The sequence below is a fragment of the Manacus vitellinus genome, unplaced genomic scaffold (assembly GCF_001715985.3).
Source record: "Manacus vitellinus isolate BGI_N305 unplaced genomic scaffold, ASM171598v3 scaffold_1_pilon, whole genome shotgun sequence".
Classification (NCBI taxonomy): Eukaryota; Metazoa; Chordata; class Aves; order Passeriformes; family Pipridae; genus Manacus; species Manacus vitellinus.
Window position 1 is genome coordinate 28,381,988 of NW_021939396.1, and position 22,409 is coordinate 28,404,396.

At 38.9% G+C, this 22,409-nt stretch overlaps 1 protein-coding gene across 1 annotated transcript in view; it reads left to right on the top strand.

Annotated features, from left to right (window-relative positions):
- MRPS28 (mitochondrial ribosomal protein S28) overlaps window positions 1-17,944 on the top strand; it is a 74,688-nt gene extending 56,744 nt beyond the window's left edge. Inside the window, exon 4 of the mRNA XM_029959302.1 lies at window positions 17,648-17,944. Coding sequence (XP_029815162.1) covers window positions 17,648-17,801 — 154 coding nt within the window. The 3' untranslated portion in view covers window positions 17,802-17,944. The remainder of the gene's footprint in view (window positions 1-17,647) is intronic.
- The last annotated feature ends 4,465 nt before the right edge of the window (window positions 17,945-22,409 follow it).

Consider the following 22,409-nt stretch of genomic DNA (forward strand, 5'->3'; position numbering starts at 1 on the left):
ACTACACCATTGGCTTCAAAAGTTATTTACTGCAGATATAGTTTTTTTAAAATGCACAAGTAAATCCTTTCAGAGTTGATAGCATTTTAATGGAATTGACACATTAATAGGCAAAATAGTTTATGTGTAGTTTTTCCTCTTCCTTACGTGAGAAAACTTCCAGAATGATTGTTTCCACCCCAAGAGTATTATGGATTGCTTGGACCGTCAATACTTTCCTTAAATCTTTTATGGAGTACAATAAACCTCCCTGTCCTTTTTATAGTGAGAGTGGTAGAATTTCACCCTCCATTTAAAATGCAGATAATACATTGTTTGGAGGAGTTTGTTTGAAAAGGTGGGTTAAGCTGGAATGAGTCATCACCTAGGTGCTTTGTGTGTGTGCGTGTATCGGGAACTTGACACTGTGGGAAAGCTGCAAGGCACCTTCTAAGGTGATGGAAAAGAAATACTGTACTACAATTAGTTTTACTCACAAACAAGAATAGGATTTTGTTATCGTGATTAATTGTGTCTTACCGTGCTCCACCAGTAGGTAAGCAATAGCAGGTGCTGGAATTCTTGGATGATAGAGAGAAAGAAAAGACTAACAAGTGAAAGGTACGGAAGCAGCCTTGAGATCTCTCTTGCTTTCGCTAACAAATATAACCACAATCTCCGGCTTCTGAGATAGATGAAAGTGATAAACAGGTTCCTTTTCAGTGGCAAAGCTTATTTGAAGATTGATTGTGACAAAACTCTTCTTTGTATTATTAGTTTTACTGACTTTTTAGTATAAAGTTGGCATTTAAACTGAGGACTGCCTTTACTACAGGATTAGTTTCTAACATTTTGGGTGCTCATTTTATTCCAGGCTTATAAACTGTGAATATTCCATTGGCTTTCATTTGCTTTAATGAAATCCCGCCAATGTGATACACTGGCAAAGCTTCTTGTCTTTCTACATCTAAATAGTTCTCTTTGATCTCAGTTAGCAGTGGACAGAGGGATGGAAGAGTCCCAAATGGTTTTTATTGCCTTGTCTTCTACTGTGAGCAGAAACAGGCAGAGTCCACGGTGGCATTATCGTCAGCCTCTTGCACTGGCCATCTTCCTTGAGCAGCTGTGTTGGAACTGGGTCAGGGAGCTGATGCAGAAGAAAACTGCCTGTTTTTTTTCTTTTATTAGTCTTCAGATGGATCCACTTCCCAATCAGGTTGGCAGCCAGAGCTTGCCCTGTCACAAGGAGAGGAGCATCGGGAATGGTAAGGTGGGGTTGAAGGAAGAAGGCCCAGGCTGACTTTTCAGGAGCTCAGGCTTGTGCTGGGTGAGGATGACCAGACAGACCCAGTTTCACAGACTCCAACAGCCCTGTTACATACAGGGCTGAACAAAAATTAAAATGGCAAATGAGTGCAACCTTCTTGTTCAGCTCTGTTGAGATAGTTCACTACAGCAAAGGCAGTGCCTGCACAGCCTCTACCAAAGCTCTAAAGCACAATTCCTAGGAGGCTGAGGCTGGTAAGTTAAGCAGTGAGGTTTTCAAGGCAGCATGGGAAAAGAAAAATGGAGTAAAAGGTTAAAAATGGAAAACAGAAAGGTATGTGACTTGGAGAAGTGTATGGAAGGGTGATGCATCCATGTGCTGGTCTTCTTTGCAAATACTTCCAAAACTACTCTTCTTTTGTTCATGTGTCCCACCACTCGAAGCCTGCAGTAATTCACTGGCAAAATGTATTTAGTTTACTATTCCAGAACAGCTTCAAAACCTATTAAAATACAAAACTCATTCTTACTTGTCAGAAACTAAAGGTGAACATACCATTACCATTTGCTGTAGAACGGTTTCCTGTGTCTATAGAAAGGCATAGTGCATTTTATAAGTTTTTGAAATCTTTGGAGTCTTGAAATATCTTTTTAGTGATTTTTAAGAATATAAGCATAAATGTACAATAGAATCTTTTACAGATAAAAGAAAAATGGAGACAGAGCTTGAAGTCTGTTCCTGTGATTTTGCACATAATTTGGGGAAAAGCTTTCAGAACCACGGAGAAATAAATTCTGATTGAAAAGTGAAGACCTTGGCAGAATTACTGCACACAAAGGAGATGTGGGCTTTTATTTTCTTAGTAGTAGTGAGCAATATAGCAGTAGGACTTGAAGATCAGGACTTGGAGGCACTACAAAGGAACTGCAGTGATGAATTAAGGAGATCGTGATACCGGGTTTGAATATTTTTTGCATATTATTAAGGGTTGGTTGTAGAATGTACAGCAGTGGTAAGGAAGAGAGAGAAAATGAGACAGCATGTTAACAGCTTCCCTTTTCCAGTTCAGAAGTGCAGGATAAAGGCCAAGGGTCTTGGTGTTCTAGGAGTTGCTGCAAGCATTGTCTAGGAGAAATGTTCTTACTGAATGCTTGTATCCTGCGACACAGGCTAGAAAAAATTCTGGGGACATTTTTAAAATCAAATAAATGCTGATAAGGAGAAGGTTGGGGGCTAGTGAAGGAAGTTGCATGGGGAGTTTCAGTTAAGTGCCTAAAGTGTAGAGGAAAATAGGAAGAGTAGAATGGAAATGTGTTACATTCATAGAGAAGCAGTTTAGATCTGCATGGTTTGGTAGTCAAGATCTGCCCAGCAGAGGTGCTTGGACTGCTTCCACACTCAGGGAAGTTCCTGAACTCTGCACACCTGAGCTCATTCCTGTCTGTACTGAGTCTCCTAAAGTGTAAATGCTGGAGTGATGTCTCCAAATCCAGAGTAAAATGCTGTGGACACCTCTTCCAGATGACAGAGCTTTTTTATTCCCTTTCCTTGTGGGCAGGAGTTGTAGGAGCTCCTGTAACTCAACTTCCTCTCTGGAGAAGGCAGACTAAGATAACACTACATACTGTGAGCAGACAATGTAATATTCTTTGTCTCATGTGCAATAGGTATGTCAAAACCTGCTTGTTTTGCTGAAGCACGTTCCCAGCAAGGCGAGTGTTTGAGAGGAGGATTGAAAGGCTTAATTTTATTCCAGATTTGTATCTCCTGGCTCTGTTTTCCCCAGAATGAAGGGGATGTAATTTCAGACCCTTAGTTAAAGAGTTGCAAATATTTGGGGAAACAGATAAGTTGCTGCTAATTGATTCCCTGGCCACTTGTTCCCAGTTTTGGAGGTGCTGGAGTTAAAGGTGAGACGTGAAGCAGTTCAAGTTAATGGTCTCTGTTAGATGATTAGATGGCACCACACGTGGTGGGATGGAGTAGCTGGAAAATAGGCAGGAAGAAAAGGAGAATGTGGCATTAGTAGGGCATAGCTCCAGAAGAAAAACATTACAGTTTCTTCTAACTTTTACATGTAGCCAGGAACTTGAACATATTTAAACTTTACTGGGCCAGGACAGTGCCACCAATCCATCAGTAAAGAATTGTTGGATTATTTGAATAGCAGATAAAGTAGGTCTTACAAAAACAAAATATAAATGTTTATTGGTAAGCCCTCTGTAGAGGGGCTTTCTGTAATAATTTACTTCCACTGGACTGGTTTTTGTTGCTTTATGGCATTAATTTCATGGTAGTGCAAGTTCGTGGTTCACATTTTTTATGTTGCTCTCCAAGTGACCCAACAATTCAGAAAGGCAGCAGTATTTGTACTTTTTTTATCTGAGTATTTTTTCATCTTTTTGAACTTCCCATTGTTCATAATCTAAGCCCATGAATGCATCCACCTTGTAGGAGACATTTTGCTATCTACAGTTCGACATTTGATGAATGTCATTGTTACAGTCATAATAATTTGTGATAAATGGACAAGTAGACCCAGAGTCCTCATACAATTTGATGAAAAGTAGGTGTATGTGTTTAATGCCTAAAGAAATTATTTCTGATAAAAATAAGTCTGAGCTAAAACTAGTGATGTGGGAGAAACTTAACCCTTTTCATTAGGCTTGGGGAAGTAGTTGATAACTACTGCGGCTGTTTGACTCCCTTGTTCAGATTAAAAAATAAATTAAAGAGAGGAGGAAGGGAATGAAAGAGCATTTCCTTACCAGGCAGTCACACAAGCTATTGTCTATGAGCTCCCCGCCCCCATCTCTTTCACCGAGGCACACACACACATACGCACACAAAAAGCCAGTTTTCTGTCCTTCTGAGCACACAGATGTTCCTCTTGGCATCCCTACAGTATGGATAGGTTTTTTTGCAGGCGCAGAATGTGAGGCTTCTTTGTTGGAGACAAAGTGTTGCCTGTGGTGGGAATTGCTGCAGTGATGGGAAAGTATCGTAATGTATTGTTGGATTACTGTGTTTTTTTCCCCAGTAGAGACAGTACATTAAAGTAGCTTTGTGGGCAGTGAATTGTTTGAGCCAAGCCTGGCTAATAACACCCTCTCCTTGGCAAGCAGTCACACAAGGTATGGTTGGCATAGTTTGGATGGTCATGGGATTTGTCCCAGGCATCTGCAGCAGTTCTGCTGCGTTGAGGACAAGTCTTACCAGCGGCACGTGGTGAGCGAAGGAAAGTGCTCTGACTGTGAAGGTAGAGCTGTCGTACTTTCAGCTCTCCATTTTTTAGTGCTATGAAGATCTGATGTGATACATACCTTCTTCTAAATTATTTCTAGGACCTCTCTTCTGACTTTTCTGTATAAAAGGTCTAAGAAAACAGCTTAAAATTTTAAATTAATTTCTGTTTAAAATTAGAAACTACTAGCATTAAGTGTTTGACTGAGCTTTTATACAGAAAAGATTATAGCCCATTCAAATTGTTTCTTGTGCTACAGCCTGCCAAAGAACATGGTTCTTCTTTGGGCACAGTTGAAGACGTTGCCAACTTAAAACTCCGAATCCAGCTTTTCTGTTGTTGATGGTATCAAGCAACAGAAACACAGACCTGGAAACTGGGGGTCTAGATCAAGTTCCTTCTGCTCATATCATGTTATTTTTTATCTCCATTCTTGAAGTATACACGGATTTTGTCATGACTTTTACTCTTTTGGTTGGCAGTTTGATACCCCCACAATAAATGTGTTCTGATATGAAAGGTCTGCCTGTGTAGATCCAGTTGAAAGATTGCACAGTTTAAGCTGGAAAAAATGAGCTATGGCTACATTTCAAAATGGCTGAAGAAACAGTTTATAGACAAAAAATTCCTTGAAGAAGCTGCTTCTAGGGAGAATTTGGAGATGAGACTATAAAAGGGAAACTTACCTGACTGTATAATAACCGTTAAATATTTTATTTCTCAGTTTGTTCCTCTGATGACAGAAACTTCTGTCCTTTTTTCCCCAGGTATTTTTATCTATCTCTAGTTTCCTCACTGTGGAGAAAGATGTAATGATTTAATTTTCTGTAGAGCTTTCATCTTTCCACACCTAGGAAAAAAAAAGAACCACAGCCTTATTTGATACACTTTGTCAGTCCATATTTATGTGTTGTGTTTAATTCTCTATACTCTACTGACCAGAAGGAATAAAGTGCTTATAGAAGGCATAAAGCCAAACAAGTAGGTCAGGAAGTGGCTCTTCTCCTTGTATGATGTCACAACCGGTATTGCTAGTTCATTTCCAGGTGTACTCCACATACTGGATGCAGACCTGCTATCATGAATACACCTATTTTTTACATTCTTAAATAAGCTGTTTTCTTCCCTGAGACTTATTTCTTGTTTGTCTCTCTGATTTCACAGAATGGCATAGATTATACTTACTCTAAGCTTTTCCCTCTTCTTTCATTCCCCCTTTAAAAACTGTAAGCATGATCCTGTTTCAATGTTAGTGTCCCATAAACAGAATTCCCTTTGGAAACGCTTCCTACCCTTCTTCTGCTTTTGTTTTAGGAACCCAGGACACATTCTAATGCGGTATCCAGCAGCACAGTTTCTTTCCTAGCTTTCCCTGGAGATCCCTCCTTGTCTACTTCCAACCTGCAACTGCCATTTCTGCCTCATGTCTGAGACCAACTGTTCATTTCTTCTTTATTGCCTCCAAAACTAAGTTTTCTGACGTTCCTTCTAAGTTCCTTTTGATAGTTCTATTCAGTGATAGTCTATATTCCCTTAACCTCAAGCATTATAACACTAAGTTGACTTTTGTAATTTCTAATATCATAATAGTATCTGGTACTACCTTGTTTCATGATCTTTTGGATGGCTTTTCCCTGCATTTAGTGTTTCTAAAAGTTGCCTTTAGCAATCTGAGCTCACTCCTGTCAGCACTGTGTGCAACAGGTTGCCAGGCTTGCTAGGTGACCTGTCTCACTGATAACTCCTTGCCCAAACCCACCATGTTCTTCTTGGATATTCTTTATACGTTTTCCTCATCTGTTTCACTGTATTTCATGAAACACATTTTTTTAAAGTCTGAAACACATCTGAAAACTGTCCCTCTCCTGACTCTGGTCAAGATCTATTAATATTAGAGTTTTTTAGCAGAAAGTGGAACCATCGAATATTTGGTTTTCTCAAAGGCAGGTGCATGACATTCTGCAGAGAAGTGAGCCTTCTCCGTCATTCACACTCTTCCTTGCCAGTTCTTGAAAATCAAACTGACAGTGTCAAACCAGTTGCATTTTTAAGGCACCACTCCCCAGTAGCATTTTCATATTATCTCTGGGTAGACTTTTATTAAATGCAAAAGCCATTGAAATGAATAATGCAGTGTTAGCTTGCAAAGAAATGTTCCTGACCAAATCTGAAAATGTCCCTTTTACAGGAGCACCATGAACTCTTTTTCATCAAAAAGTCCGTTCAGTATTTATTCGTATTGTTCATTCATAATGTAGCTGAGATTGCTCTTGAGGCATTCAGATAAATGGACTCTAAAAAGGAATTGAAACTTCAGGAAGTATTATTTGACATACCTTAAAATGCTGGGTAATGTTCTGTGGTGTAGCACACTCAGTGATGCTTCAAGATGATTTGTGTGCACTGGAAATAGTTAGTTTTGTAATCTGTTTTTACAGGGGGACTTTTCCCCTGCCAGATCCTGTTTTATCCTCTTTGAGCTTTTTCAGACCATAGTGTTGGTATTGTCAGACATTTTTAGCTAAAATCTTTAGCTGAGTGTCTTGCAGTTCTCTGAGCAGTCTGCATATACTGCATCTTACAGACCAACTGTTATGTAAATGTGACTTTGCTTTTGCCACAGGTGAACAGTAAGAGTGACTGAGCAAGCCAGAGGGCGGATGTGATATGCAGTTTTTTTGAGTAGGCACCAACAACCAGAAGGAGAGCTGGGGAAAGACATGGGTATAGGGAGTTCTGGGAAGAGTCTGATACTTTCCAGCATGCCTTTGGGAAGGAGCAGTCTTCCCTCGGCCTTAGCTGACTGATAAAGGGGAACCATATGGTACCTCCAGTTCCTCTTGTCTTAGAGTCCCATGCAGTTCTTCCTCCTTTTCGCTCAAGCTCACCAACTCACCAACCAAATATTCTCCACAGACCTCACCCACATTCTGTAAAGTTGTATTTCTCAACTTGTATCTCCTTCAGACCCTGCTCCCCACTCCCATGGTTGGGTCTCCCTGAGACCCCAAGCCATTAGTGCTCAACCTTCCCCCGTCTTTAGCACCTTTGCCATCTCTCCTGTGGATTCCAGTGCAACTGAGAATTCGGGTATCTGCTTCAGCTGTTCAGCAGTTCCGTGTTCTGTCTGCCTGTATATGCCAGCCCTTACATTGACATGGTTACCAGCTCTCAGTGCCACTGGAATAGCCATTCTATCCTCCCTACGTGTCTTCTGCATCCAGGTCTCCTAAGAGAGGAATAAATCCAATTTATAGCTATGATGAGGTTTAAAGACAAAGAGAGGACATGGACAGTACTTACCGTCAGTCCAGATGGGAGCATGAGAGCAATGTTAGAAGACGTGTCTGCAAAAAGCTGCTGACAGTATGTGAATTATCCTGGTTTGCTGAAGTTTTTCCTGTATGACAACTTCTCCAAGCTGTACCAAGCTTGAGGATTGAGCACCAAAGCTGAGTAGGTTTTTAAATTCATTGTCATTGTTCCCATAGCTAGTATCATTACTCTGACAGTAAGGGGCAGTTTGATTTGAATTTTGATAAGAACCATGTCTGGATTATCAACGCCTACTATTTATAATAAAAAATCTATTATTTATAAACTCTTATAAGAGACCTTCCAAAATGGCTGGTGCAAAGGGACTGGAATCAGCTGAGTGAGAAAACTGAGAAGCATGGCAAGAAAAAGAAGAACTTGAACTTAGTTGGTACTGATGAAAGAGAAAACTGTGATGGGGTGAGAAACTGAAAGGAGAATGAGATTGGATGCATAAATGAGCTGGGACTAGAATGAATGAGAAGGCAGTAAGTAAGAGAAGACAAGAAAAATGCCTAATAGTTTTTCATGGTTTAGGAAAAGAAAACTGGAAATGCCTGGTCAGAGATCCCAGGGATGCAGTGAGAGATCAGAGAAGTTACAATTAGGGGAGATGGATTAAGTGTTGAAAGAGAGTAAGGCTGAGACCACATCTATTAAGAAGAAAACTAGAACAGTATTGTGCAAAGGGCATTTGAAATGTGGCGGGCTGAAGGTTTAGGATTATCTACATGAAAAGTATCTGACTGAGACAAGGTTCCAGCATGGTAAAGAGAAGGGATAGGAACTACAAGAGTGATTGTGGGAAGAAGGACAGAAGAGTGTGAGCTAGAGCATACTTCATGTGCATTTGCTTTTTTCTTTTTTCCACTTGGCTACTGCTTTTATCTTTTAAGCAGTTTGCCTGGCTTCTGATGCCCATAAGCGTGATGGGCCATGGGGGTTTTTTATGTTGTGTAAAATAACTGGCTATTTTTTTAATATAAATTTAAGTATATAGTCTTTATTTTTTAGCATTTTATGAGTTACAAAGCAATATTTTAATCAAAATAGTTCTTTGCATAGTTAAAAACAATGGAAAAAATAACAATTTGGACTGAAGACTTTCTTTTATTTTTCTCTCAAGTTAAAGGATGTGCTTTACATTATAGACTGAGAAAGCAATTGGCATAAATTATTGTATGATGACAAAACTATATCTGATACAAGTTCTTGGATGACAGGAGCCACCTCTTGCAAGTTTCATTTGTCAAAGCTTACCTCAGTATGCCATGGAGAAAAGGTTACAGCATTCAACTTTGATGTGATATGGAGTACATTTTAAAATATAGATTATTCTGTGGATTCCTTCTCTAAAAAGGGAATGATCCCGTCTCAGAAGTTTTAGTGAATGCAAATTGATTCTTCCAGAGACTGTAGCAAAATTTACAGCAAAAATTTTTTGGTCTGTTCTAGTAATTAAATATTGGGTACTTTAGGTTTTATTTGAATTGAGGTAAACAGTTAGAAGTGTTTTTACAACTAAGAAATTTTGTTGAGGTTCAGAATGTCCATACTGGAACAGAATTAAATTTAAATATTTGGCACCTTTGGCTTTTTTTTTCCTGTCATAGATACAAATGCCATTGTTTATTGATATCATTGTAATAGCAGAGCTTGACAGTGTCTTCACAATGGTTTGTGTGATGCTTTTCTGTGATAATTATAAAACATTTCTTGTCAGACTTTGCATTTACCTTCTTTTAGCTATAGGACTGAAAACTTAAATGTTTCATTCACCTATGTCTCTTCCACTTCTGGTCAGCTGCCAATAGTGTCTCAATAGCCAAGAGTGGACACGGAAGGGTCTCACAGGAGGAAGCTGCCAGGGCTTGACCAAGAAGGTATGGTTTTGGACAGCTCCATAACCATAAATGGGGATAATATTATACCCCCTAATGATAGAGTGACCCCCAAACTCTGCTGCTCATACCAGTCTGTTCAGTAATTATTTTCCCCCAAGTGTCTGTACATCCAGTGCCATTAGTGGTGTGCTTGCTTCTGTAAGCTCCGGTTGGCCAGGGGAATACTCAAATCTTTCAGTGTGTTTTTTGCATCAGCATCTAGCTAATATCCCCAAACTCTTTGTGGTATTCATTTCAAATGTCTGTCTTAGATGGTGGTCAATGCAAAGTGGGGGTTGGCTTTGGACTTCCTCAGGTGCATAAAGCACCTGTTGGTTTTAGGGATGTTTGCCAAAGGATCTGCTTGTGCACTGTTGTTCCAAAACACAAGGTGACAATGACTGTTATTCAATCTGATGGTTTCACACAGTCTTACAGCATTCTGCTAAATGCTTCCAAGAATAGGAGAGGCTTTTATGTAGCCGAGTATCTAGAATCTCTGCTTCTATCTATCAGAGTCTAACCTTTTCTCCTTGTAAAAGTATAGACTTAGTGCAAGGAACAAAAATATTCTGAAAAATTATTAAGGAGGTGTCACAAATGGTAAATGCTCAGAAGAAATGAGAGCATGTTTGCTTGCTTAATTCAAGGAAGGAGGAAAACAAATTGAGTAGGAAACAAATACAGATGAAGTGGCAATGGATTGATGAGTCACAGGAATTGGGACTGTATTTTCTGATAGAATGTAGCCAGCAGCCTTGGAGTATTTTTTGTGAAGTGTCTGACTGCAGAGAACAGAGATGCTTTGAAAATCCTATTTTGAGCATCCATCCCTTATTTGAATGACTAGATGTTGTGGTAATAAATAATGGATTAATAAAATTTAAGCCAGAAGGGACCTTCAGGTCATCTCTCAGAACTTTACTGTGTCATGAGACATGACATTTCAGCAGGTTATCCTGAACTGAACTAGCACATTTGTTTTGACATCTCTTCAGCTGAAACTGTCAATGGCTGAAAAATCTCAATGCTTGGAGTTTTTTCCTAGTGGTTCATCAATGTTATTTACAAGTTGTCGTTTTCACCTGCATTCGTTGGACTTCACTTTCCTAATATTACATGCTTTTGCCAGATAGTTTTAAGCACCTTTAAATACCAGTATTTTCTTTCTGTACAGACAGCTCAGTCTTTTCAATAACAGATCCAGATATTTACATTGTTATTGAGTTTTATGCATGGTCTTTGTCTCCTCTTTACTAGCCTTTAAAGAAAGGCAGACAGCAGGATACTACACCGAGATACTACTCTTTCAGTCTCTCTCTTACCATCCCGTGTTCTGCTCTGTGCAGAATTCCCACTACCTTTCTGCTGCCACTTTTCTGGCATCTCACTCTAACATTCAAAACTAGGATTTGACCTTTTTGCCCCAACATTGCCTAGGAGCTTATACTGTGGGGTGTGTGTCTGTTATGACTGCTGTGTGGAGCTGCTAAATGCAGGATTGTTGTCCCCCCGTTGGTAGATGTGCAGTGTGTACCTCACTGGAAAAAGCCACTTCAGCAAGAAGTGTAGAGCTACACAGCCTTCCTCTTGACAGCAGTCTGCTAATTTCATCCATATTTCTGCTGAACAGGAATTTTGCGTACACTGGCAATGCATGAGGTGTTTCTGGGAAGTGGTGTGCTTTTGAGGAGCTCCTTCCCTGTAGGGTATCAGAGGGTGACCTATACAAAAATCTTAGAGATCTGTGCCAGGGTAACTCCTTAAGCCAGGTATAGGGGCTCCCTTTTCTCTTAAAGTTGAGACTAGCATTGGCTTGGGCGGCATCTGTGAATGCTTCAAAACATTTTTGAGAAACAAGATGAATTGTTCCACACACAGCTTTGTTCCACTCCAGCTGCAGTGCTTTGCTGCTGGCTGGGGTCAGTTAGAGGTGCACTTGCTTCTGGGGATGCGTTGTCATTTCAGTATTACTAGTGAGGAGCTACAGGGTGATTTTGAGTGGATTTGAATGGTAGTAAGAACGGTGAACAAAAAATCTGGAGAAAAAGTGATGGTCAATTTATTTTACTACCTTCGTTGCTGTTGTATTTTTTCTGAGATTGATAATATGATGTCTTTCATATAATAAGAAAAAGAGAGAAAATGAAACAAGAATTTTTTAAAACTGTTCTGTACTGTGTTAAGACACTGAAACAAAGCTTCTTCTTGAATAATAGATCTGAAAAAAACAGAAATTCTCACAGTCCAAAAGTGAAAGATATCAAGACTTCTCATGGCATTTGCTGAGAGTACTGTGGCTTAACTCCAACACTGTCTTTACAGTGGTTCGTATTAATTGATTTTGTATGGGAGATAATTCAGGTATTCCTTTTATTGCAGTTTTTGAAAGCCATCACCAGAATGTGTTGGGAGATGCTAAAAAATAATGATGCAAAAAATGTAAAAAATTTAAATTAAATTCTCTGAATGACACCCTCGGTGTAGGAATTAAAAAAAATGTTTAATAGTTGCCTTCCTTCTCCATTCAGAAATGCGTGCTCATGAGGCTGGGACGGATGGTATGGAAGAATGGATAGTGGGTGAGGGTGGTTGTAGCCAGCCCTAGCTAGTTCAATCAGCTTTGTACTGCTCCAAAAGGAGGCAGTGGGGACTGGAAACCAGTAACAAAGCAGAGGGAATATAAGACAAAGCATTCAACTTCCCTTAAAATATCAGTCCTGTATTTTTATGGTACGGAATAGAGGGTATCTGTGAATGCATTTTTGAAATGAGTGAGAAATACAAGCCAAGACCTGGTGAGATTCAACCATTTTTGTAATGGTGGTGTTATTTTTGTAGCACAGTTTCCAAGAATAGAAGCTTTGTTGCTTTAAATTTTAAACTAATAACTTGAGTAGTTTTAGTAGAAAAAGGACTGCTTACTAATTCGTGATCACATGCAGTTTTAAATATTGGATAGTTTAACAAAATGCTTTAATGTCGACACCTATAATTTAGAGTTTGAATAAAGTTCTTAATGCCACGTACTAATGAGGATGCTTCCTTTGCATGTGAAATTGCACACCTGCAAAACTACTGTCCCATTTTCTTGGTAGAAAATGGTGTAATTAGGATCCCCATTTTTAGTTGAAGCCTCCTTGTTTTTACATGCTCATTGTTTTCCATGTTAACTCCATTTGTAAACTTTTCACTGTAACCTGGAATGACTTAAATTTAAAAAAGAACATTTCCCCCCCAGCATTCTTGAAAGTTAGCAAGAGCTGAAATATGTCATTCCATATCCTCCATCTCCAATTTTATTATGTAAAAGTATTGGAGTTTTTTGTTTCTTCATATATTTTAAGAGGACATAATGAAATTACTTATGTTTTAAAAATTACAAGTTTAAAATCTTGACTGAAGAGTTTGGGGTTTTTTGTCTGAACCCTTTAATTTACCATGAAGATTTTGAGAGAGTAAAAGCTTCAGTGCAAAAGTGAAAGGATTAGCATTGGATCCAAGTTGCAATAAAAGGGATATAGTGAGTCAGAAGGAAGCTTCCAAGTTGCTTGAATTTGGAAGTGCATGCTGTGCTGCTCATTTGTTCAGCAAAGAGAAGACCTACTTTATGTAAGTTAAGACACAGTAGTTTAATATTTGCATGTGATGATAAAAGGCCCTATTTTTAATGTAATAAGAGGACATAAACTTTGATTTTTGTATTTGCTTTTAAAATTTCTTTAGCAGCATTAGCAAGGCTGTACTGGGTGTTTCTCTGTGCTCTTGCATACTGTGTTACATTGGTGATGTACAGTTGCACAGGCTTATGGTTCAAATAAGAAAAAGGATTTTCATCTTGCTTCTTTTCTGATTCTTTTCTGTGACAGTTCAAAAATTATAAGGAGCACTAAAGCAATTATTTGGGTTGCCTCCAACTTAACATCATCTGTGCAAGCAGATGTTTGAGGAAAGGTATACCTTGTACCTAGTGCTTTGCCCACTCTAGAGTTGGAGAGAAGCCTGCAGGCACACATTCAAACTAGAAAATGCTTTTCGTAGCCCATGGATTCTTGACCGAAGTTCAGGCAAAGTTTTCTGGGGATGCTATAGTGGGTGCTTTGCCAACACTGGCCTGAAATGGGTTACTGACTTAGCAACAGCAGCTGATGGATTCCCAGCTCTGAAACTGGGTGTTAGGCAGAGTGCTTCCATTCAAAAGTGGAGTTAAAATTCACAGCTGTTGTACATAAATTCTATAGAAGTGGAGAAAACTTTGACTCTGCTTGCAAAATATTTTTTTTAGGTTCTATAGAATATTCCCATACCATCACTTATTTATGCAACTAAACACCTTTGTCTACTTCTCAGTCAATTTAATACTCTTACCTGGCAATAGGAAGTGGCATGAGGAAAACGTGGATCCTTGAGAAACACAGTGCTTGGGGGTTGGGTGAAGGTTAATGGTTCCTACTGATGGTCATTGGATAGGATGATCTTGAATACCAGCATTGTTACTTAAAAATAAAGCAAGTCCTTTTGCAAAATGGAGAACGTAGATGGTTTCTTTCTTTTTACGCTGGTGTCCTGTGTCTCCTAGGCCACCATTCCAGAAAATAGTAAAATGCCTGCTTTGTTTCTGGCTCCTGCTTCAAGCTTCTGCATTAACCATAGGATAGTTTTATCTGTTTTAAGGATAATACTTTCATGGATAGAATATGATTATTATGCATAGAGCAACCTATTATTTCCTCTTGCTCTAAATGTGGTGGATAGATCACCACTGCATGTTATATCCATGTTTCTACTTTTTCTACATCATCCATATAGTCTAAAGGGTTTTAGCTGTAGGGAACATCTGTCACAAACCCACATGTTTATATTCATACAAATTGGCAGTTGTGTCAGCTCCTCAAAGAGATGTTCTTCAGGATCTCTTTGTAAGCAGATGTGCTGTGATTGGAAAACCTTCTTTAATAATTAAGTACAATTAAAGTATCTGGAATCTGTTTGAGTTACTAAAGCAGCATTGAAGACTGATTCTTTTTATGAAAATACAATTGCTTGAATTTTGCATTACAAATATATAATAAACTCACATCTGGAAATTTGAGCAAAGTTCTCTGCAGACTGCACAGTGAGCAATGCTAAAATGGGGGGTGTCATGCTTAAGATTATTTTTTTAGTTATAAAATTAGATGCATTAATCATGACAAGTAAAAGTTCAATTAGAAAAAACTTAGTTTCATCTATTCACTTGCAAAACACCCCTGTAGACTACAACCAGCCCAAAAGGAACAGATGCATGATGAAAATAATATTTTGTATTTCAGTTAAAAAGATGGAGCTCAATATCTATCCCAATTTCTATATTGACACAGCTCAATATCTGTGCTGTCAGATAAAGAGAAGTCTTCTAATTCAATTTAAACCTCATTCAGTTCAATCTTCTGTAGAAGAGTGTTGGACCCTGAAGCCAGTTTTCATGTCCTACTTTAGGTTATTCGTGAGCCGCTTCTCCTGTAGGAGGAGGGTCAGGAGAAAAAGGCAGAGGGGTGGCTGGTCTTTAAAATTTGTTACAGAACCACTAATGTTAATCTTAAGTTTTATTATGTTTAAAACATGTTAATCTTTTTAAAAGCAGCACAGAATGTTGTAGTTCAAAGATCTGAGTTTAGTGTCAGTCAGGTTTTAATAGTTTTATGCAGTCTTTTCCTTTCAGGAACTTTTTTGCTCTTCTTTGGCTCTACTCTGTATAGTTTCCTAAATTTCTACACTGTTTGCCTACAGTGTTTTCATTGTGCTCTTTTGTCACATTTTACCACATATCCCTTCTTTTGTATCTTCCCAAGCTTCCTTTTTTGTCATTATAAGGTGTCTGCTCTCTCTTTTTGTTTCCACAGACCGTTTCTCTCTCTCAGGTTTCCTTCTTTCCATTTTATTTTGCCTTCTCTCAAAACCTAATCCCCACTCTCCCCCCATTGATAAAGGCGGAAAAGTATGATAATTTATGCCAAAGATACTATTAGGGATCAGAATAACTTCATGCTTGAATGCAAAGTCAACCCATCTAGCCAGCAGCTGTCAGTAAGGTGAAGGTCTGGTTCATGCTAGAGAATTTTTTTAGATTTTTTCCGTATACCCACATAGCTAAAATCTCTAGTCAGTTGGTATCTTCATTTAAGGTTCTTCAGTGACGATCTTTTCCTCTTCATTCCCCTTCTTATCCCAAAACATCCTGACTTCTTTAGGGATTTGTCTTCTCAATAAGCCTAACAAATCCTGGAAGATGCCGTTCACTTTTATGGTCTTACACACTGTCTTTTGATTTTCTTTATCTCTTGTCTTACTAGTGTTGCACATTAGCTTTCAGGAATAATTCTCATCAGTTTTGAAACTGTTCTGTTTTGAAATACAAATATTTCACAGAGAAAGGGACAGAATTTATCCTTTCCAGCTATTCGGATAGCAACCAAATATAAGCTGTGCTCTGTCTTCGTAGCTGTGTCATACTCTTCACTACAAGTAGTTACTTGCATTTTGGACAGATGAGGACCTTCACTTTCATATTTTTAAGACAATATGTGTTATTTCCACTGGACTCATGCCAGTCATCCCAGGATTCATTGGGATGAGTGTTGGCAGAACCCTTGCTGACTGAAGTAGCTTTTGTACCCCAGATACCTACTCAGAGTGAATGTATCAAATGATCTTCCTTTGCAGTTTGGAACATAACCAAATATATTACTCAGGATTAACCATGAGACATGGCAAATGGATGTAAGATAGCATTGACAGAAAAATGGAAAAAAACCACAGAAACAAACCCCACCATAAATGTGAGTTCAGCATCTTTTCTGAAGGTGTTTAGTTTTCCAAATGAACCTTGGTTTGATGAGCTGAAGAAAGTTGAAACCTGGTTCAGTTTTGCTCCATTCTAGGAAACAGTTGTCAGACAGAGAAGATAGTCTGCCCAAGCAGGAGGTGAAAATGAACAAGGTGGAAATGCATGCAACCAACTCTCCTGTTACATTTTCTCCAGTCAGTAACTGGAGAATTTTTCAAACTTTCACTTGCTTTTGCTCAAGGTGGTCAAGTTTGATGCATCTTCAGCTCTTTATGCTTTGACTAGGGAATAAAAAAAAGTATGACTTGAACTTTCAGAAGAAGAATAAATAATTCTTGGTTTTATTGCTGGACTTCGATCAGTATCTCTCCAGGTACATTATAAAAGATAGCTAGTGTTTTAAAAATCTTCACTAATTTGGCATGGCTATCTTAACACAGGGTCTGTTTTAAAAACACATTGAACACTTGCATCTTCTGACTTGAAAGAAAAGAGAAGGGAAAAAAGAGCATAAAACAATAAAACCCAAGCCTGTAGGCAGAATGTTTCATGACAATAGTTGTGGGGTTTCTTTTTAATTATATGTAATAAAAAACTTGCAGATCATACCCACTCTTTGGGTGAGGGGATAAGACAAGAAAAGTTCCCTTGCCTGAGGCTCAGGGTTGGAAATATAAACCATAGTTAGTTGACATTATACTTTTTGATAATAGCAATGTCACCAGTGATCTAATGATGACTTGTCCTCCCCTTTGATGATATGTTATCCTGCAGATAATTGTTTGCATGATAGCAGATGATACAGTAAAATATTTTGATGGAAGACACAAACAGTTTCCCGTATAATAAAATGCTTTTTTGTAGAGTCTGAATTCCCACAGTGGGATCTGGTGGTGTCTGCTCTTCCATGAGCAGAATTGTGTCAGCAGAGACTGGGTCTGTGGTGGTACACAGTGTCTGTCCCAGCAGTTTTAGTGCTGATGCATTACAACAGTTGGACTTCTCTTGCAGCACATGGTTTTCTATGGGGCTGCTACTCTGGGTCTGCAGACGGGAGTGCAGCCTTAGGGGATTGCAAGACCATTGCTTAAAAAAAAACTTACCTTCTTCCCCGTCTCCCCTTTTCTTTACAGAAAATATCAGAGAGGAACCCGAGTACGCCTGAGACTGCTGGATCTTGAACTCACGTCGAGGTTCTTGGGGGCAAAAACTGATACCACATTGCTGGAAGCTGATGCAGTGCTTTTAGGGCTTGCAGAGAGCAAGCAAACAAAGCAAAAGGAGTAAATCCACTGCAAATAAATGCACTTTGTGCTCTGTAGCAAATTATACAAATGAAATGTTTCCTCAGGAAGTAAATGAAAATTTTCTGTCCGCTTAGTTAAGTAAATAATGAGATCAATAAAAGACAATAAGCACATTGTACCTGATTCTTGCTCCATTTTTATTGACTAATCTTTCTAGGTCTTTGCCTTTGGATTTAAAAGTAAAAGGTAAACTGAGCTTCTGTAGGGAATGTTAATTGAATATTTGATGTTGTTCTTGTAATTCTTGTATAAAGAATTCCACAGTTCATCATACTGTCCCAAAGGAACGTTGATCTGAGGACATTGTACTTCCATGGAGGAAGTGCAGATCTTGCTGCCGTGGTGCTCCTTCCAGTACAGTGTTTCATACAGAACAACATGCAGGATTTTTGATTTCGAAGTTGCAGTGCAGACTGTTTACTGCAGATATTGTGTTTGATATCCATTATAATGCATCATGCTTTTATCTCCATCAGCATGAGGAACTAGAGATAATTCTTTGTTTTAATCAGAGTTCTCATTTCCAATGCATATTAGTAATTTTTATCTGGTTGTTAATAGAAATGAAAAGAAATTGTTTCAATGCAGTAGGCCAAGTGTAGGCCTTAGTTTTCTATGAGTGTATTTAAGATAATATAACAGGTGTTTGATCACACAAGCAAAGAATCATGCTGTGGTGTTTCCAGTATCTTTTTGGAGCATTTCTTTTGATTTCTGTTCTGTCCAAGTCTGTATTCTGCACAGTCTGCATAGTGCCTAGCAGGTGTGCTGAGGGCAAGGGAAATTTGCTATTCATACCACTGAATTACAAAAGAAAGCCTGTTTAATCTTAAAATATTTTCCCAAAGTTTGTAATGAAATGAGATTTGTTGAGGTGTCATGCCTTGTTTTTCTGCACTGACTGTCCAGCAACAATGTGTTTCTTTTTGTATGTACTTTATTCAGCAAATTGCACAAAATTCAGCAAAATGCACACTGGCTTAAGCATATATTACTGAAATTCACAGGCACCTCACCTTTCTGTTGGAGCAGGGGACCAGGGAGCCAGTTCCAGGCTACCACAGCTCATGCATCCCTTTCCTTGCCTTCATCTGAGGGTACTTGGATAAGATGGCATCAGAGGGCAGAAATTGAGAAATTTTGTTAGACCACAGCTGGCCTGTGAGTCAGGTTGCCACCCAAACTCTGCAAGTCTTCATATGGTCCAACAAAATTTATTTAGAACAGGATACAAAAGCTTTAATCTGTTTTATAGGTCTTTTCCAAAAACATTGTAATTTCTCTTTTAAAGGTTTTTGTCTTTCATGTTTTTGTTTAAAAACATATAAAAAGAAATGTGAAAGGAAGGCTGAAGTGCCTTTTTACCTGGAACCACAGCCCTATGGCACAGCGCTGTGATTCTTTCTTAGTCCTCTGACTAAAAGAAAAACTTTGACCCAAATAAACAAAAGAAAACTCATGTCCTACCTTTGCCCTTTCGTAACACTGAAAGAAGAGTTATCATGCAGACAAAATCGTAGAATTGTTAAGATTGAAAAAGGTCTCTAAGATCTTTGAGTCCAACTGTTCAACCGGCACTGCCATCTTCACCACTAAACCATGTCCTTAAGTGCCACATCTACAAGTTTTCTTAACACTTCAAGAGGTGGTGATTCCACCATTTCCCTGGGCAGCCTGTTCCAATGCCTGACATCACCTGCTATGGGTAGTTTACAGATAAATCTCATCTATGATCTGTTGAGGAGAATATTTTTAATATAAGGTATTTATTTGCCCAAATACTAGGAGGAATCACATGGAAAATGCATAGCTGTTCTGGAGGAATGGACATGTTTTAGCAGATCCTTTTATAGTTTTGCAAACTGAAGTTTTGTTTCTGAAATCAATAAGGAGCCAAGCAAGAGAGAGGAAACAAGCAATGTGAGCTTATTTTGTTGCTTTAATTCATCTCAGTGATCTTAATTAGGGGATTTTGAACATGAATTTCATTGGATGTTAGCCTCCAGGTAAAGAGTTATCCTAGCATTAGAGCAGGAAAAGAAGGCCTTTTTAAGAAGCCAGGAGGGATTTAAAATATCAAAGAGAAATCCTGTCTGTTGAACGTAATTCATCCTATGTGCTTGATCAACCTTAAATACGAGTGACTTGGGAGGAAATATGTGCGTTAATATTTTGGGCAGGAGAAGAGTTAATTCACAGTAAGATTTCAAATAGTGATTTTATCAAACCTTCCACTGGATAACCTTTAGGAAGTAGCTTTTTGAGGCTGTAGTGGTTACTATTTCAAATCCATCTTTGTTTTATTTGGAAAAAGGTTTGCATAAACCGACCCACTCTTACAAACCATGGGGTTGAACCTTCAATGGCTTTAGGCTGCTGCTAGCCTTTGTGGCCTGTGGCAAACCAGTTGTTGTGCCAGCCCATCTGCAGTGACTTTCAGTTACTCACTGGACCTCTAAACTCTTTATACAAGAGTTGTCCCATGGAGGAGTCTCTGTTAGGGGTAGCCTGTGCCCATCACACATGGCGTCAATTCTGTACAACTTCCAAATGCAAAATTACAGTGATACAGCAGGGAATTTTAAAATGTCTTTGTGGTGGGATGTTGGGATTGCATTTCATATCTGTGATACCTGCACATACCAAGAATATGTGTAGACTAAATGTCCTTAAGACAACCTAAGGGACCACCGATATTCTTTACTGAACAGCCATGGTGCTACAATTGCATGGCCTATTCTATAAGACTGTTCACATATTTTATTCCAGTCTTTTATCAGAATAGAAATTGATAATTAATGCAGACAGGTATTTCTAGGGCTGGGTGTATAGAAAAATAACAAATGAAGTTATTTTGCTGTACGTTAACTTTGCTGCTGGTTGCCCCTATCTCTAGGAGTTCTCTCTTTCTTCATGACCACGTGCCTTTTTGCTGCTTTTCTTTGCATTTTCTGTTTCAAAGGTGCACAAGTGTATGTACAAGAGCAATGCACGGTGAAGTCTCCTTGTCCATGTGGTTCATATCCCGAACAGCCTTGTATGTGTCTGGGTTTGGGCAGCGGTGTCCATCTGAATTTTTGTTTGGAGGTCATTCTTATTTCAGGTATGACAATAGTTGTTTCTGCTAACATAAAGAAAGGGTAAAGCCGTCCCAGCAGCTCCTGTGGCACTGTGCCTAGCCCACATCACCTCCTGGAAAACTCTTGTCACTAAGTATGCTACATGTATTACTAATATTAACCATAGGAATGCCACTGATTCATACTGAGGCTGTAGCTGTAAGTGTAAATGTATCATTTTGCTGAGAATCCTGAGGGCGGTATAAACCAAGTTCTTCGACTGTGTTCATCTGACTGCTGAAATCAGGAATTCCTCTGTATGCCATGCTGTGTTTTCTTCTAAATTTTGTGATTTTGTCTTACTCTGAAGCACAGACCATATGAGCAAAGATCTTTACTAAAATCACGTGGATTTATTCTTGCACAGTTCATTTTTTTGATTATGCTGTGGAGAAGATGTTTGGTGTTAGCAGATCTCCGTGTTTCTTAATCTGTTTTTCAGATTTTTTTTTCCCCTATAACAATCTTGATTTTTGCAAGTGTTAAAGGTTTTTTTTGCTCTGAAATTTTTCAGGTAACAGCACAGACTCCACTTCATTAGCAGATACACAATTACACATCCTCTATCATATTCTGCTTTGCATGCTGCCCTCATCTCTTAGTTGACAAATTTCTCACTTAAATTTGGATGAGCATGACAGATTCACTGCAGGTAGTTGTAATTCATGCTTGCTATGGTGTAAAATTTACACTTGGAATTGTAGTGCTGCGTGCTCAGAGAAGAGCGTGAAACGCATCCTCAGCTGAGGGAGGAGAAGCCTGGCTGCCATCCCAGCCTCGTTGTTCCCTCTCAGTCTCTGTGTATGGGTGAGTCTGTAGCAAGTGGCCGTGGGCAGGTTCAAATCTTCCCTTGTACACAAGCAAGAAATATTTCCACACATTCTGCTTGAAGGACACTTAACTGTTTCTAGGCCTGTAACTGCAGTGCCCACAAACTTCACCCTGTCCCACATCCACTTCTTACTCCACTCAAATATACCTGAATGCCTGTAGTGCTCTCTGGGTTTACAGATGTGCTTATAAGCAAAGTTAGCGTTGATAAAAACTAAAATCAAAGCTGACTGGGGTTTTGGCTGAAGCAATACTTCACCTTTTACATTTATTCAGGTCCTGTGAAAGCTTTCGTAAGTTTTCCTAAAATTCTACCTTTTATTTTACGAGCAAAACATTAAACACTTTATACATACTTGGAAAGCAAAATAGCTTTATCATGATGTGGAGTTGGAAGAAAAATGAGAATAGTTCAATGTTCTTTTTATGACTGATGTGCTACAACAAGACCTGGTAAATCCCCTGGGCTTGTCTGCCCTTTCATATTTCAGGCCTTTAGGTGATCAGATGGGGAAAAAGGGAAACCCTGAAGAAATCAGGTCTGTGTATTGAGAGCAAATTAGCATCTTGCAACCAAAGCTTTGGCACTGAGCTGGTTTCTAAAGAAAAGAATACTTAACGTTTTACTTCAGGGCATT